The following is an 18271-nucleotide window of genomic DNA, read 5'->3' as shown; positions in this document are numbered from 1 at the left end:
TGACATAAAAAACATGATTTTGGGAGTTACATGACTACACGCTACAGCTGTTCTCTCTGGAGTTATGAAGGTTATAAATGATACAGAATGTACATAGCATACATTGTCAATACATCAGTGTACATTCCTCTCATCGTTTACACACATGGCTGTGCTGCGCTGAGGTACAGAGTGGAACTGCTCTAATCTCCTTTGTAAACACAGTAGTGGTGTGAGTGGTGTGTGTGTGTGTGTGTGTGTGTGTGTGTGTGTGTGGATGTGTGTTTAAGACCACAGGAGGCAAACCAGACCACTAACTCACCATTTATTCTTCCCTCATGAGGATACAGCAGGCCTCCCTTATCCCTTCCTCGCTCCTCACTATCCCTCCATCCTTGTATCTTTCACTACCTCCTTCATCTCTCCGTGCCCTCCGACCTCTTCCTCATGTCCCCCTGCTTTTTGATGTCCCTTTGCTTCATCCATTAATGTCTCCAGGCTTCAGTCCTTCTGTTTTCTAGTTCTCTTTTACCCCCTGTGTATTAAACGCAGGACTTGGCCTTATATCTGCAGCCTCCCGTGTTTGTACGTGTAAATCCACAAGTACCTCTGTGCGTGTGTCTGTGTGTATATTCCCTGGTGTTAAAGGGAGGAACCTCTCGCTTCCTCCATAAACACCTTCGTGGTATGCAAAGGATCTGTAGCGAGGGCTTCTGACTCTTTCACCCTCTGTAACTGCAGTTACGCCTCGTAAATAAGACACATCAAAACTCGTTGAGATGTCTTCAGAGGGTTACTACTCTCGGAAAAAACGGTCGAGATCTTGGCCCAGAATAAAACAATGGAAAAGAAAAGGGGGGGAAAGGGAGGAAAGTATTGATTTACACACTAAAGAAAATTATTCAGGTTTTAGTTCTGATCGACTTGGAGCCGTGACTGGCTGAGTTTTGTAAAATACTTTAAGACTAAGGAATATTTGGGAAAGTAAGCATCCGATGTGCCGATTTGTCATCTATGTCCTATTGTTATATTTCATTTATTTTTTATATTATACTACTACTACTACTGTTATACTCCTTTTACCCTTAATCCTCAGTTTTTCTCTCTGCCATGTTTTTACATTTACATCTTTAGCTATCTTTGGCCATGTTGCTTGGGTTCTTTTGTCTTTGATTAGGAGCCGCATCCCTAGCAACAGTCTGTTCTTCATAACAATGGTCGGCTATCGAGAAATAGCAGACCTTGGAATGCCGTAATTAACCAATCAGAGCCAAGTATTTAACACAGCTGTGTAATAACACATACTAGATCATAGTTGTGACCTTGTTTATGTTTTGTATATTAGAATTTATCGGCAACAAAGGCAAAGTTTTATGATTTCTTTATAAAACTGTCTTTTTTGAAAGAGATGCAGCCCTGTCTGTTTGTATGTGTGTGTGCTCGTTTGCGTCTGAAGATCCCTAATTTGATGTGCATGACTGTGGTAAACACCACATTAAAGAGTTGGCTTGGGTGTCTAACAGAAAACACAACATACACAAATACACAACACAAACAGACAAATATTTACTGTATCTTTATCATCTAACACAAACCACCTCCATTTTACACACTCGAGCCAAATGGGAAAGAACAACGCTGCAGTGTACTAAAAATTGACACACCACCAAACCATATGTGTACACATAAATCAACCATACATCTGGGTGCTAAAATAATATGGGCTTCCCAACCATGGATGCATGACTTCCTCCTTGATAGCTGTGTTTTAGCATCTTTGTCTATTAAGGAAAATGCACAGCATGAAAACAACAAGATAAGGGGTTGTTGCAAGTTAGGACAAAGATTTACACCTCAGTGATATCTAAATATTTGAGCCAAGTGTCACTTTGTATGACCACGTTGTTTTTGCTGCATGAAATAGTGAGCAAAGAAAACAAACAAGAGAGATGTTGCAGAGGAGGCGGGCTCTTAGTAGATGAAAGGAATTACCACCAAATATTGCTGTCATTACCAAATGATCATATAAACATCAGTGTGTAAGATCCCAGAAATACCTACACAAGTATTTACAAGCCTCTGATCCTCTAACAGACATCTGTTTCCCCCCTGAGGTGAATGGACCCTGAAATGGATCCTACTAAGCCAGAAAATGACTCACAGAGCAAAAGCAGGGAGCAAACAGTTCAAACCTCTGACTCACAGACCCTTAATAACCCCTCCATAACCTCTCATAGTCCACAATGACCCCCTCATGCCCCCTCGTAGTGCCTTAATAACCCCCATCCAGACCTGAGTGAGCAGAGACAGGGCTGATGGAAATGTGATATCTCACGCTCAGTTACCCTGTTATTCACCCAAACACATCATCTAGTTCTGACAAAGATCCACATGCATGTGTAATCTGTGAGCGAGCATGCAGGAGCTTAACACGGACATGTCATGTATGTATAAACACTCACACACAGAGACACACACAGTGATTATGTCTGGTAGGTTTTCAGCTACTTTTTACTGTGATCTAATAGAAAGTGGAAGGAGAAGGAAAACAGGGCATGGTAATGTGGCCTTCGATTCATTTAAGTTTTGCCATATGGTTGGACGTGCCCTACAACACAGGGATTACCACAACAGGAAATAAAACATTGACCTCTGTCATGTTTCTGCTGTGCTCTAACCTTTGAGGAACACAGACAGCAATGGAGTGAACTCCAAACTATCTGAGCTAAAAAGAACAATTTTCCTTCACTCTCTTGATGTGACATTTAACTGAATACAACTAAATTAAAAACATCCAAAAGTGCAACATTTATAAAAATGTATATATCTTAAGTTTGCATATCAGAGACCCATGATTATACATTGATTATAACACTTATATACCGGTGTGAGCAATATACCAGTATATAATGCAGAGAGGTATGTTATTGTGTTAATGTATTTTACCCAGACGATGGTGCTATCTGGTTGTTAAGTGTTTACATCACGTCTCCACATTAAACTGTTTCCGGGTCCAAGCCGCCACAATGCCCCAGTGCTGTTTTCCAAACTAACATGATTGTTGCTAATGCTTTGTCACGGACATGCACCGTCATGATCGCCATAGCAGCCGCCCCACCCTCACAACAATCAACGTCACCGTATGCTGTCAGCTACTGCTAGCTACAGCACCGGTGGCTAGCAGGATTGCAAACTCGACATGGTGAAAGCAGATGGTAGGCTGTAATTTGTGTGTGTTTCAAATGAAAATAAACTGAAATAGAGTTAAAATAACTTGTATACAAGCTTTTATTAATAAAGAGAAAACCCTTTTTCCTCGGGGACACCCCAAAAATAGACTGCGTCTGATATTCTGGTGCGATTTATTTTCCAGATTTTATGGTAACCTTAGCTCTGTAATTAACATATAATGTGTCAGTTGTTGAATCGGCAATTTAGTCTTGTCATCATGAGGTTGCAAGGCTCAGAGTCTTGTAAATTTAAAAGTAAATTAACCCGGCGGATGTTACCTACGGAAGCCCTAACTGGACATGTATCCATACATTTTATTTACTCCATTTTCTCCTGATAGCAAATCAAATCGATTCCAGTTGTTTTCTCGAGATCTGGACTCATCTCGAGATAACAAAGCTGGTTTTCTCGTGATAGTGGGATCACTTACGGCAATCTAGAAAACAATAGGCTGGTCACTGATATTACAGACTAGAACACACCATGCTTTTGCCCACACTAATGAGGTGCAACTCTGGGGATATGAGTTATGATCATCTTATGTTACTGTGGTGCAGCGTTGTTATCTCGAGATATCGCAACAAGTCGAAAAACAGCTGGAAATTACTCGTTATCACAGCTAAACTGAGTAAATAAAATGTATGAATGCATGTCCGCTTAGGGCTTCCGTAGTGATTATTGAAAGTGTAATGAAAAGATGTTACAGAAATAAATGTTTTAGCTTAACTCAAAGGAGAGACTAAAGTCAGGATATTTAAGCATGTGGTGTTTTATTTAATTATTTTTATGCGTCTTATTTCAAGCCTGTGTGCACTCTACTTTTGGCATCAACATGAATTTCTTATTTGGGGACAAAAGGGTAAAGAACTTTAGGAAGCATGGTCCTGCCATATTTCGTCTTGATATTAAAATTAGGTGTTAAGCTTTGGTTACACTACAAAAAGTGCTCCAAAAACAATCGTGTGCAAAGGCAAAGTTGTGTCAAAGTCTTTTTTTGTAGCTCTATGGGATCGCAGCATCACTGTGGGACACGTTTCCTGTGGTGTATCCTCCACACTGTGGAGTCTGCAGATAAATTGTCCTGACACAAAAGAATAATGTTTTTGAGAAACTGTTATGTTTCGTGCCTTTGCTGAAATATGAGCGAGCTGAAATGGAAAAACCTGCTGTGTGTAAACTGGTCACTCATTGAGGCTATCATTCAACAAAAGATACCCTGATTACAGCACTTCACACCGAGGCCGAAACACACAGGAAACTGTCAACAGGCGCTGCAGTCACACAGGAAGCTGCCATAACGTCAACACAGCACACTGTCATCAAAAGAACCATAACAAGAAGGAAGCCCTCGGCCTCGCACGAGCTTCGGGAGCAGTGGGAGAGCACGAGGAAAAAGCTGTGGCTCACACACTTGTTATGACAGAAGTAGACACTTCACACTCGTGTTAGACTTGGATAAAGGACGGACTTTTTAAATAACTTTTTTCAGGAGTTTCTTGAGACAATGTTTTGAGAGTACTTTTGTAGTCGAGGAAGCTCGGGGCCGTTTGGACACTCAATGTTTTTAGATGTACTCCAGTGGTTTAGTTTCTTCCTTAAAACTGGGGATCTCTTGCAGAAGCAGTGAAAGCCGTGAAAGTGTCATGAAAGTGTCGTTTATCTGATAGTTTCTGCTTCTATACATGATCTCCGCTGGATGAGGTTTTCCCTGCCTTCTGGGAGGCTGTTCAACCATCTGTATATATGGTGGTGTACTGGTCATAAGCAGAGAAAAGTAGAGAAGTATTTGGATCCATTTCTCACACAGCAATCAAAACCAAGCAACTATATGATATGTTTTTCCTGTACTGTTGCCGTGTTGCTGCAGGCGAGGAATAGAAGATGCTGGCTGACATCTTACTGCTCTGTACTTCCAGAGTCTGCCACAGTTCCTTGTCGATCTGTATGAGAGGACAGCAGTTGAAGTCCAGCATACCACTAAAATTTAGTACAGTCCACAGGGTTGCATGGCAGACAAATGGTCCACAATTGAAAAGATGTTGGCTGATCATACCCCCCTCTAAAATTATAGTGGACGCAGCAAAGATGCTCTGAAAACAAGAGGCACTTCTCAGCTTAGACCAGCTTTCAGGGACCACTTGATTTAAAGGCTAAACAGTAGCAACACATGGGAATTGTTATTGGGGGAGCTATGAGGGGGCTGGACTGTTTATACAAAAACACATAATACTACTACAGGGAAACAGGATGAAATTATCCCAGGTATGATTGGAATGCACGTTACTAAATATTAAACTTAAAGTTGTAATCTGGAAGATACCAGTTTCGTTCTTTTTGGCGGCACCTATGGCGATAAACGGTACTTGCGGGAACACACTTGCCAGACATCCAGACAGTGTTGTACGTGTGGCATCCTCAGTTTTCTCCAGTTTTAACTGTTGATTTTCCTGATGGTTGCTTTCCTTTTTGGACTGTTTGCCTTCATCTGGGCGTCGAATTTGTTTCTTTTTCTTTGGATTTTCACTTATTTTTGAAGTTGTATCTGTAGTCATCGATCTTTTCTTTGTTTGTTCCAGCACTTGTGAAGTCGCCACAGACACCCAGTCTGTAATACTGCAAATGCAAACGCTTTCATCAGTGGGCCGTAAACTTGCAAATCTAATCTTAAAGCATATATTGCCCCTTCTACAGCAGAAAAACAGTAAACTAAACTTAACTAAAACCCAGCCGCTGGGAATCCAATATTGTTTTCAACATTCGCAAAGCATTATATATCCACTCAGACAAGCTAATGTTGTATTATTCTTTCTATCACTGTGATATTGTTATTAATGACTGCGCTGAAGTCAAAATGTTAACAACTGTCTCTCCTGTGCAACAAGAGAGATTTTTCCCCCCAAATCTGAATCTTATTACAACTGTTGCGTCACCATGTCTGTGCGTGTTTGCACCGCAGCTAGCAGAAGTAGATCTTTCTTCTAAATCTGGAGACAATTAGTTGCTGGAACAGAAATAAAAATGCCAGAGCGAGTCATAATGTAGATCTAAGGAAGACAGATTTTAGCTACACACAATGGTGTTTTGACAGGGAGCTGGGAGTAAGAAAATAGCTTTCTCTCTTTATCTTCTCCTCGCTCCCTGACTCCACTTCCCACATCTGTAGAACAGATTACTCCAGTGGCAGATTGGTGAGATTAACCCCCAATAAGACTCCACATTAACACCTTGCCTCTGGTGAAAGCCTCGAGGTGAAGCAACTACACACACTTTTTTTTCCAGGGCACGGAGCAGGGGGGAGGAGAAGCTGAGTTTTAGCTTTGTTTTTAAGATTTTTTTCTCCTTACGTCTCCCTTCTCCCAGAGGCCCACGGGGAGTTAAGCGCAAACACGATCCCAGGAAGAGTTAGGCTTTTGCCCTCGACCTGCTCGTATTGACTTCCCCTGTGTGAGAGCAGGAACATACAGTGTATAAAGAATTCATGGTGCATGTCTTCGGATGCAATGATCCGTGACAAAATAGGGCCATAGAGGCTGAGGGCCACAAGCAACTTAGGAGAACATACACACACACATGCACATAATAATCACGTAACAAACATTGGAACAAGCAAACTAATTACAAACATCAGTTTAAGCAGAAATAAGCACGCAAATCTATGCATGAGCAGACACTCACTTAGGCCTTTATGGATGCCACCTGTCTGTATGGGATCTGATAAACACACCCAGGTCAGCCCTGTTTAGTTGAATTAAGTCTCTGTAGCTGTTAACACATGGTACCAGCCTTTCCTTTGACTTCCTGCACTCACCCCGTCCCCACACACACACACACACACACACACACATGGGGGTTGCCCTTGCTAGTGGTGGAAGTTATCCATCACATTTTTCATTCCCTCTCTCTCCATGGAGCCCCTCACAATCACCTCATCTCTCCTCATCACATCTGCCAAAACATTTCTCTCACGCTCGCAGCGCTGACGCTTTGTCAAACGCTCCTCTTGTAAAAGCATCTTCGACTTTACTGTACCGACACGATGAGGAGTTTTTAGTCAGGCCATCCATTTCCCCAAATCCCAGGATGACACTTCTGCCTCGTTTGCAACACTTTACTGCAGAACATCGTCCATTTGGTAGAAATCACAAGTCTATGATGTGCAGTTATTATTGAAGTTATTTTGTCTTTGTGAAGCACTGAAGGATTTAAACGGATTATTGCTATTATGGAATTATGAACAGCTTTTTTTCTCCAACAATTATTTAGTCTTGAATATGTAATACAATATAAAAACATAATAAAAATATGCTTTGGTGTGAATTATTATTTCTCAGCTCCACAAGTGACCACTTTGAATGTCTTGTTTTGTCTCAACAGTCGATAACTCAGTCATCTCATTTTCCTTTTATAATAATATTAAACAGAGAAAAACAATAAATTCTTGCATTTGAACCAAGTGAATGTCGGTCATTTTTTTGCTGCAAAATTGACTCACAGATGTTTATTAATCATATTCACTGATTTCCGTCAATTGACAAATCAAGAACTCGACTAATTGTTTCAGCTCTAAAGTATTATAAGTATTTTAATTATTATACCCTCATGCTTTTCAACAGTGGAAGGACACTTACTGGGGTTTGACGTATTGTTGCAACAAATTTCTCTCTTCATGTTCGTGCATTAACACACTGAACACTTTATATTAGAAAAGAAAAATACAAACAAAACCAAAAATACAACATGAAAAACAAAACCGTGTTGTTTCTCAGGAAGGATTCTCCCGTAATTGTGGAACTATTGTGAAGTGAATTGAAAACAGACGCACTTGAAGTCGTAAATCAACCCCAGCGTGTCAAACAACAGACATCTTTATTTGACAAAGATCCTCTGAGTCTGTGAACCCTAAAGTTTCGTAACACAGTCTGACGAACCCTGGATCAGGGCCGATATAATATGATACACTCCCACCAGCTAAATAACCGAAGGTATTTAAAGTTTCTGAAATATTTTTTTAACGTTAAGTGAACTTAAACTGTGGTTTGAATTTGCCACAGGGTATCTGGATTGAATGTCTGGACTGAAATGTTGAAAAGGGAAAAGTACTGAAGGCCAAGCAGGGTTCAGTGGAAACAGGTACACTGACTGATCTGCATCATGACGTGGAAAAGCACTGTAGAGAGATGTTTGTGCCCAAACCAACAATGTTGCCGCCGCCAGATGATTATGCAATAAACTCTCCTTCCAGAGGTGCTCCTTAACTAACCACTTTATGCACTAATGAGCCCGCCGGGTTTGTGGGTTTTGGCTAATAGCTGGAGTTGAAATGCTTTAATTGGCTCGGTAAAAATAGCTCATTGAGACACAAATGGAAACTATGCTTGAAATGTACTTGTTAGGCTAAGTTTGCACACACCAGTTTCTGACAGTTAATAAATCCACAGCTTATTGGGTTTGTAGTAAAATCTCAATTGAAGTTGGGTCTAAAATACATCAAGACAGGACCAACCATGTGTGAGCAAACAAATCTAAAGTGTATCAGTTAGTACTAGCAGCATTCCAACAACTGAAGGTGGTGTTTTTCTGCTGTCGATTCCCAATCAACAAAGAAAGAAGGGAAAAATAAGGTGCCACACTGTGCTTATTTCAAAGAAGTAACTAGGTTAAAAACTGTAAGTGAGCAAATTAAAGAGAACATAACAGAAAGTTCACATTAATGTTTTTAGCCAATAAGCAACCTGACTGAGGTTCAGCAACCAGTGGTGTTTGTCGCCCTCTAGTGGCTTCAGCACAACACACCGATCCAATGAGGTACACTACAAGAGTGGAAGGCCCGACAGTACGGACAATATTTGACTAAAATGAATCAAAGTGTTTCATGATGCAAAATCAGCTTTCTCTGCCGTCTTGTTGATGAAGATAAAATAATTTTAAATAGAAATTTGAGGGTTTTAAAGTTTTTTTTAATTTTGCTTACAAATGTTTAATAATAAAAAAAGTGATACAGAATGACTCACAAACATTAAAATCTGAAGTTTGTACCAGATAACTAAAAGAACATGCATGCAGACTTCAAATCTTTATGCAACAACTTTGTATTTACAATGTATCTGTGAGGGCAGGAAAACACTGCTGAGACTAAAATCAGAATAACTTATACACAGAAAACCGACTTGTAGCAAAGGGGTTTTCATCTTTGTTAATCGAAAATTTATAAGCCATGTAAGACATTTCAGAAGCTGTTAATAACAAATGAATGAAAATCTAAATAATTAAGTAAATCGTTTCTTTTTTCAAGGATGGAAAAAATTAAACGGGAAATCCCACACTTCCACAGTCTCTGAAATCACCTCCATCCTGCAGACTTGCAGCCCTCCATCCTTCTGCCTCACTTTATAAAGTGTTTGCCTTGGATACGAAGCTCTTCAGAGTTTCCCGCAGCTTCTGCACAGCAGCCTCATCCTCCTCTACAGCTTTATAGCAGCCACGCTGCACTCTGCTGTGCAGATCATCCAGACACTTCTGTTGTACAGAAATCACAACGGGTTATATTACACATGCAGGTATTAGAACTGTTACTTTTGTATGGAAAGGTTAAATTAAATAACTGCTCCTTTGACTTATCTTCCCTTCTTTCCATTACTCCTCAACCACCAAGGGTCAGACAGTGACTGAAAGAAAGTTACCTCTGTAATTGACAGGTGGTTGGCCGCTGTGGTAAAAACAGATGCAAGGTTGTTGGCTACTGTTCGTCTCTCCTCATTGGTCTCCTGCAGCACCAGGTGGTACCTGAAACAAAGAGTTCATCATTTGGACTGGCATAAACATGGACACTGAGGATGTTACAGCGCACACATGACGCACCACTGAAGTAGGCAGTAAGTTCAAACAGTATTTCCAGGGACATTGATTTTGCCACTTCACAATGCTTTGTTCTGTAGCTGCCATAAAGCAGGATCAAGTGTTCCTTGGGACACAAATATAGATGATACATATGTAACAGTCACTCACTGTTGTTGTGCTGCCTTCAGCTGTTGCACAGCCTCGTCATAACCATAAGTAACCTTCTTCTCAAGGAGCTTACGATGGTTCTCCACTGACTCCATCTCTTCAGCCCAGTCCTGTTCCTCCCTCGCCAGCTCCTACACACACACGCACACACACACAAAGACTACTATTGTTAGTACATTTGATGCAACTGTGCAATTTCTCACCAACATGTTTAAATGTTAAGTCAGTCCTACTTTTCAGCTTATAACGCACACACTACAAATAGCTTGTCTAAATGTGGTACGGATGCAAACTGACCTACATGCAGACTGAACTATATGGACTGTACCTGCATGTCGGAGCCCAATCGTTCATCCAGCTTGCGAATCTGCTCTCTCAGCTGTTTCAGGTCATTGGACTTGTCCAAGATGTTAGAATTCACCTTGAAGGCACAAACACAAACCATTATAAATGTCACACGTACAACCAGGCAAAGTTCAACTACAACTTTTAAACCAAGATGTTCTCTCGTTTTTAAGATCTCAAACTGTGACAGATTTTATACAGGAAAAGAAATTCTACTGTAAGTTTTGTTACCTGTTCACAAGACTCATCCAGACTGAGCTTCATGTTGGCTAATCGACTGTTCTCCTCCTCCACATCACTGACCAGCTTTCTCAGGAGCATCTTCAGCACACAGTAGAAGTAGAAACATTATCAAAATGTATCATCACAGCGCAAAAAGTCTAATTTCCAACAGCCTATAATGGGTTAAGCATTCAAGGTTAATATAAAAGAAAGCATACACAAAACTTTGCCAGAGTACACTATGCTCTTGTACTCATTCAAATGGTTGTATTAACTGGAAGTACCTGTATCTGTGTTTTATGCTGAACCATACCGCCTGGTCCCAATTCAAACGGCCTGAACTCAAAGTCGTGACCACAGGCGTTCTCTGCAGACAGTGGTATCAGCTTCAGTTTCCGGGCCAGCTTGTGGTACTCTGCTAGCTTCAACTCCGCCTGGGATTGAGGATATTAACAGGACAGTACAGAGACAGGAGGGGCAAGAAACCATGTCAAATGTAATGTCATGTATACAACTGGATGAAAGACACCATCTGCTATCCATCTATATTAACTTTAAAGGGGTAGCAAAAAAGCACAACATTCATAAAGTCACTTTCTTCTTAATAGTGAGGGATAAACTGTGACATTTCATATGCTATACTATTGTAACCAAATGTTACTATTTCAGCTCCTCTTTGCATACAATACCTTCTCTTTCACTTTGGCCAGAGCGATCTCCTCATTCCACTTGTGCTGTTCAGCTTCTTCCAGAGACTTGCTCAGGCTGGAGATGGTCTGTTGGAGTTCCCTCTTCTCTCTGTTGATCCTCTCTACGTCAGCTGGAGTGAACTTCTGGTTCTGCAGGAGCTGTTGCAGTTCATCTCGCTCGTGTTTCAAAGACTCCAGGTGACTGACTGCATGAGACGGAGGAAAAAACATGATGTGTGTGGAACAAGATCCAATCCTTAGTTCTGATTGGGGGAAAACACTTTGCAGAGGTGTGCTAATCCAATACTCTTTAGTTTCTAATAAAGAACTATGTCGCTAAGTGTGAGATGTTTTTTGCACTAAATGAACTAGGACCGGGTATCATTAAGATTTTAACAGTATTATTACTCTTGTCGATACTGCTTAACGATCCCGTACTTTAATGGTATTCTTATCAGTTCTTTTTGTTATTTTTCAAGAGAAAAAAGGATTAAGAACAGAATTAAGATTGCTTTATTCTGAAATATAAAATCCTTATTCTCAGCAATGTTTAGAAATAGACTCCAATTTTGTGATGATGGAAATCTAAAACAAAACAAATTAAATAAAAAATTATTTCCTGCAAAAGAAAATACAGCGGCATAGAGCAACAAGGGTGGGGCATGCATGTAGGCTGCCAACGAGAAATACACTACGAGCTCCGGAGTCTAACGGTGCATTTCTCTGCTTGTATATGACGCACTTCAGGCACATGTTTGGACAGATTGCCCGTGTTTCCGCCCTTACAAGCAAAACGATTGTTGCACTTGTGGCAACGAGCATTGTCGGCAATGACTCTGGTGAAGTTTAAACACACTTTTGATCGTTTAGTTCTCTAATGAGCAGGATGTATTGCACACACTGAGTGTGTGAGAGAGAGCTGCACCGCCCCCCTGCACACAGGCTCCGCGAGAGAGATCTCTCTTTGGGATTGGGAATATGCATCTGTGTCTGATTCTTATTGCAAATTAGAAACAGTTGGTGACATTAAATTTGTTAGATAACGGTTTTGTAGCAATAATAAACAGGAAATGTATTTCCTTAATTTCTCCTGCGTCTGACCCCTGTCTGTCCTCAATTACCAAAAGCAGCATCAATAACATCGGGAGCTTATCAATACTCTGGTATTTCATATTTCAGCACCAGGGCCTATTTAATACCGGGTTTTGGTACCAATCCCTAAAATGAACACAAGTAGACCGTAACAGACTGAATGTTTGCACAATGTAAATGCAACAGTGCATTGCCTTAAAACTCTGTGAATTAAGCTCTTGATTGGCTTATTATTCAAAAAATCCTAATGTAGATGTTTTGAACAGGCTGAGAAAGAATCCCAGGAAAGAGTGCTGTTAACTCACAACTAGATGACCTGGTTACAGGAAACACATTATTGCCTGTATTTACCAGTGTTCTCCAGCTCATCTTTCAGTTCTGAAGCTTTGTTCTCCAGGTTGGCTTTAAAGGAGTCCAGGCTACTTCGATAACTCTGGAGTTTCTTGAGGTCCGCCTGCAGCTTCATCCTTTCCATCCTCTTGGTCATCAGACGGTCCTGTTCAGGAGAAAGAGACAAACTGTTATCGGTCTGATTTATGGTTGATCACTTTAGAGATGTTTTTATATTACTGACTAAATTCAGCACAACTGAGTTCACTATGCAACAGCTTTATAATCATAACACCTCCATTCGTCATAGAAATCTCCATTTTGTTTCCTTTTGTTCTGGGTTGTTTGTGTGATGTTCAGTTTTTTGTATTTTCACTTAAGATGAATGCATTACATTAATTGCCCTTATAGTAATTGAGAAATGGTGATGGAAATGTTCTGATCCTTAAGGATTTGAATATATTGGTGAGTGTCAATGTTAAAGTATTCTGACCGTCTGGCTCTCCTTCTCCAGTTGTTCAACCTCCTCACTCAGTATTCTGTGCTTCTCCTCCATCGACATCAGCAGGGCTTCGTCAACGTTATAAAGCTTCTCTGGAAAGACGAACAAAGAGGATTTTTTTAATATCAACATTTTTTAAGGGTCAATTTCTTTTTCTCCTGCACATTAAAAACTTAGTTGAAACAATTAAACAATGAATCTGCACAAATATACTTTGAAATTGACTCATTATTAAAATACATATATATATTTCATAGAGAGATGCTGCGCTCACTGAGTTTATTTAGGAATGATTCATCCTCATCCTCAAAGGTGTCATCGCCCTGCATGAACTTGGAGTATGTCTCAGCTGTGTAGTCCAGGAGGAGCTGCAAGGAAACAGGAGAGGAAGTGAAACAACAGAAAGATCAGGTATACAACAAAGATCATTCATGAATGATAAAATTCAGTGCTTAATTCTGTGACAACTATGACCCTGGTGAAAATACAGAGAGATTAACTGAATGGCTGTATATATCAGTAGGATGAAAAAATAACTGCTTGTAAACAAGTGAAAGTGGTATTGTATTGTTTGATTCCAGCAACACGTGAGAAGTACATGCTCTTGACGTGTCTCTAAATGTTTTTTTAGAAGTAGAGTGCCTCTTAGCGCTGGTTAAAGGAGTCAGAGTACCTTGTTATAGTCAGACCCTTCCTCTAAATTGTCACCGTCTTCAGAGAAGTCACTGAACAGCAGCTCCTGTCGACTCAAACTCCAGTTAATCTGACAGACACAGAGAAAAGCACAGCCCTGGTTAACTTCATCAACTCTCATCAAACAGAAATTACTTTAGTTTATTCTTTCATATCATGTGAATGGACCTGGTTTTAGTCATTAACTCACTGCCTATTACAAAGTGTTTGCTTCTCACCTTGACGTTGTCAATAAGCCACATGAGAGCACCGAGGGCCTGAGGCCAGGTATGGGGAGCTCCAACAGAATACATTGAGCACTTGGAGAGAACAAATGGATACCTTAAAGCAGAAACAAGGAGAAAGATAAATGCAGAGACATTCATCAAAAACTGTTCCTAAACTACAGATGAGGAGCCTTTATGTTGCCTAACTTACATCACATGTCTTATAGTATGATTTGGTTTTGTGAGGTTGCTCTTTCAAAATATTCTCTTTCTGTAATTGTAGTTTTTGATGTTTTAAAATATGCACTTAAAGGAGCATTTGGGCCCTGGAAAAAGCCACTGTCAGTCAAAGCTAGTGTTCTCTGTAATCGATAGAAGCAATATTATTTGAAATTGGCGCCATAGCTGTGGAGAAAGTTGTACAAACAGCTCGTGGTTTCGCCCATTCTACATTCCTACAACACCCAGCGTGTATTGCGCCCCTCCTTCTGAAAGGAACGACCCAGTGAGTGAAATACTACTGGAGTGTATACAGCTGGAGTGAAATACTACCATTTCGCTGTAGGCAATGACTCAGAGCGGTACAGAATCTGAAATACGTCGAGAACATACCGGTGGATCATCTAAAAAATCTTCAGGTCTGCAGTCTACATTTCAAACCTGACGATTTTGAACGAGACATGACATCGGAGGCGGGCATCCAAGATTGAGGAAGTGTAGTTTAGCGAGCTCCCTGGCCTCCACAAGATGACGCATTTTACATAGTCTGTCAGAGGTTTTCCAGGGCCCATTGGAGAAGCGAATAGTGTCCTCAAAAGGCACAGAGCAAAAATGCTTTTTTCCGTATCATATTGGCATTAGCTCCCCATAATAGCATGATAGGACTGGTTGATAGGAGGTTGAAAATCGGTGAACTGGCCCTTTAAGACTGTAGTGATCCTAAATTAAACAATTATGTACAATACAAATTCATACAAAAGATACCTCAGTGATTTTAATATGGCTGGAACCTCCTCCTCAACTTTTGAGTTTGGCATCTCAAAGGTTGGGTCCAGCTGACAGTAGATGAACTCAAACATCTTCACAAACTCCTTTGTAGAGGGAGACTGTAGGGTCTTGGCTACCAGAGTGCCCGGGTAACCCTGCTCTGTCAAGAACTAGAGAGATAAAACATTGATTATCAGGCTGGATAGAACTATGGACTCTCACTCATATTATCCAACACCTTTATGACTTTTGATTAAGCTAAAATTCAATTACACACATCTCGGCAACATCAACAGCATTTGATTTGTGTGAGTTTTACAATACAAATAAACAGCATTAATTAGTAATAATGTGTTTGTACCTCATGCAGCTGTCTGATACATTGCTGAACGAAGGATTTATCATGCAGAGGCCTGGCATCTTTGATCTTCTCACTTCCACCAAACCCTGACATGATGCTGTTGCGTGGCATGCTGGCTCCACTAGTCCTGTTGTCAAAACATTAACATAACACCCTAATTTTGTAAACTCAAAAAAAAAAAAAAAACATATTTCATATATACGGCAATGTGGAAATCTATTCCTGGATAAGCAAAAGACACACTCATTACTGGGTAAGGTAATTTAGATAGAATTCACCTTTTTATTTACACATATTCACACAATTTACCTACAGTTTGCATCTACACTCTCTCTATATATATTTTAGTTACTAACTTTATTCAGTCTTAATACTACTGTAATCTTAGGTACGAACAAGGTTAGATTTTGTTGATGAAGAATAATGTAATGCGTTTTTTACACTGTTGAAATATCATTCACATACCGGCCACCGAAGAAGCTGGTCCGCCTCTCAGAGGTCACAGACTGAGGTTTGGGTATGTTGAGCTTTCCAAACGAAGGCTGTTTACTGCAGAGACAGGAAAGTGTGAATAAAGTGATATCTTACACTTGGTAATTCATGCACACGCTTTCTAACCAATTCTTGATTTTTCCCCTTACCAAAAACAAATAGAAGTCTATATATGGAAGGCTTCTAAATTGATCGTGCCTTGGTTTTTCTGTCCCAGTTTGTTCTGTGACTACCAATATGTAGTTGAATCTAATAACTCTCAATGTAATATTTTGGATACTATTCCTTATTATAAGTAGTTCGTTAGTAAAGTACTCATTTCTACGTTTACTAACTTAAGTCTTTAATTTATCCTGTGGGTGTGGTTCACATTTGGTAATAACCACCATACATATTTCAGGAAAAGAGTGGATTCTGGATGTGGTATATAAGAAAGCCTTATATAAGCTCAATAACTATGTTGTCTAAAGTTATTATCAACCAACCTCTGGGGCGTTGTATACACCATGCTCGTCCTGTTGTTGTCTTGCACTCGCATCGGCAGCTCCGACTGCCTGCCTGTTGCTCGACTCATCCTTCCGCTGGATAAAAGTTACAATGAAAAGAAGCAGATGCCGTTCATCACTGATATTATTCTATTTCACAAAGTCCCCAAAATATATGATATATATTTGTGCGATAATATCGGCTATATTTCGAGAGTAGCTATGCCAACAGCAAGCTAACGTTAACTTTAAAGCAGTAACGTTAGCTTAGCTAGTTAACTGGCGATGTTGTAAAATCAGTCAGTAATCCAAAAGGACAGAAACTAAAAACAGTGACTCACATTCAAGCTAACTCTTTAAATCGGCGGTACAATTCACCTAACTTTACAAGTACAGTGGTTAAGAACGTTTGTATCAAACGTCAATAAGCTAGCGTTAGCTAACTGTGGCCAGTGTTTAGAGAAAATAACGTCAACTTTGAAAGTCACAAATCCAACACTATGCTCAGAATGTTGTTTGCAGCCTTATTAGCAACGCAACAACACGTTAAGTAATATTCTTGTTATAAATTAATACATACCGCTCCATATTGCGTTGATGCGAAGCTAATGTTTACAAAATGAATCGAACATCCAAACGGACAAAATTGTAAACCCCGCCAAAACAATACAAACTGCCGGATGGCGATGACGTCATCACAGTACGGCGAGCCGTTTGGTCCAGACTTCGAAACGCTTCTTTCATATAATACGTGTCCCCAGCGTTATCTCACACCCAAGTAAAACTACATCAAGAGCAGTCTAATCTCAAACTTCTCTTTAGCACGTGAGATCTCTTTACTAGCATTTGAAAATTGTAAAGACCATCTAAAAAACAATGGCCAAGGGGGTAAATGTGTTAATTACACAAATTGAATTATTCAAGCGCTGGATAAATCCATTGACTGTATAAATAAGGATAAATCCAAGAATAAATTACAGTATTTTCTACCGGGCTTCTTCTAAGTGTAATAATTATAAATGTGTCTTACATGTTTGTCACAATAGATCATACTCTTTTAAGTAATAAACACAGCTGGTACAAAAAACATCCAATAAATCCATAGTGACATATGCAGTTACTAATATTTTGTCTTCTGTATTGCTGTAGACTGATTCCCCAAAGCACATATTATAACCCTAAAGAAAATAGTAGTGATAGTATATTCAAATACTATACAAACAACAAAACCACAAATTATATCCATGTCTTTGGATGAGTTTGTTTCTTAATTTTCACAGAAAAGAATAAAAATGTTTTTTTATCTGGTATGATTTAGTTGGCTCTCTAATGTGTAAATAATCAACCCTCTTCATCCTTTAAGGCCTGTCTGTTTTTTTTAGCAGTAACCAGGTGCTATACTTTTCTCCATTTGCTGAATGAAAAGATCAGATTAACACTTTGAGCAGACAAGTGACAAAGAGAAGTAGAAAATTTATTGCAGTATTTGTTCCACTGAAAGGGTGTGAATCCCCTTTCCTCTTATTACTAGGGTGACCTAATACAACAAAATCTACATTTACAAAATATCCTCCTGCAATAGGCCACATATACTGCATGCGTAGTTCGAAATAGAATAAATTATGTTCAGAGGACTCTGCCATTGTACAGCA

General features: G+C 39.8%; 1 protein-coding gene across 1 annotated transcript; it reads right to left on the bottom strand.

Moving 5' to 3' along the window:
• Positions 1–9166: 9166 nt before the first annotated feature.
• Positions 9167–17249, bottom strand: ndc80 (NDC80 kinetochore complex component). Its single transcript, XM_069683481.1, has 17 exons — positions 17200–17249; positions 16620–16715; positions 16108–16191; positions 15643–15769; positions 15279–15451; positions 14307–14409; positions 14069–14158; positions 13670–13763; positions 13387–13487; positions 12915–13059; positions 11472–11677; positions 11067–11216; positions 10792–10881; positions 10544–10636; positions 10216–10346; positions 9891–9993; positions 9167–9726 (listed from the first exon to the last, which is right to left on the bottom strand). Exons 1-17 carry the CDS (start codon positions 17205–17207, stop codon positions 9598–9600), a joined length of 1923 nt encoding a protein of 640 aa, XP_069539582.1. The 5' UTR covers positions 17208–17249; the 3' UTR covers positions 9167–9597.
• Positions 17250–18271: the final 1022 nt, after the last annotated feature.

The sequence above is a fragment of the Semicossyphus pulcher genome, unplaced genomic scaffold (genome assembly GCF_022749685.1).
Source record: "Semicossyphus pulcher isolate SPU_LCO1_2020_fin unplaced genomic scaffold, fSemPul1.0.p SCAF_6, whole genome shotgun sequence".
Lineage (NCBI taxonomy): Eukaryota > Metazoa > Chordata > Actinopteri > Labriformes > Labridae > Semicossyphus > Semicossyphus pulcher.
Note: the sequence above shows the minus strand (reverse complement) of the source record. Positions and strands in the feature narration are given on the sequence as shown.

Bases quoted from the DNA above. Each gene is read 5' to 3' on its own strand.
- ndc80 (XM_069683481.1), bottom strand. The intron at 15,770-16,107 runs GTATGTGAATGA...TTTTGACAACAG, and splicing joins ACCAGCTTCTTCGGTGGCCG to GACTAGTGGAGCCAGCATGC. The intron at 13,488-13,669 runs GTGAGCGCAGCA...TCGTCTTTCCAG, and splicing joins ATCATTCCTAAATAAACTCA to AGAAGCTTTATAACGTTGAC.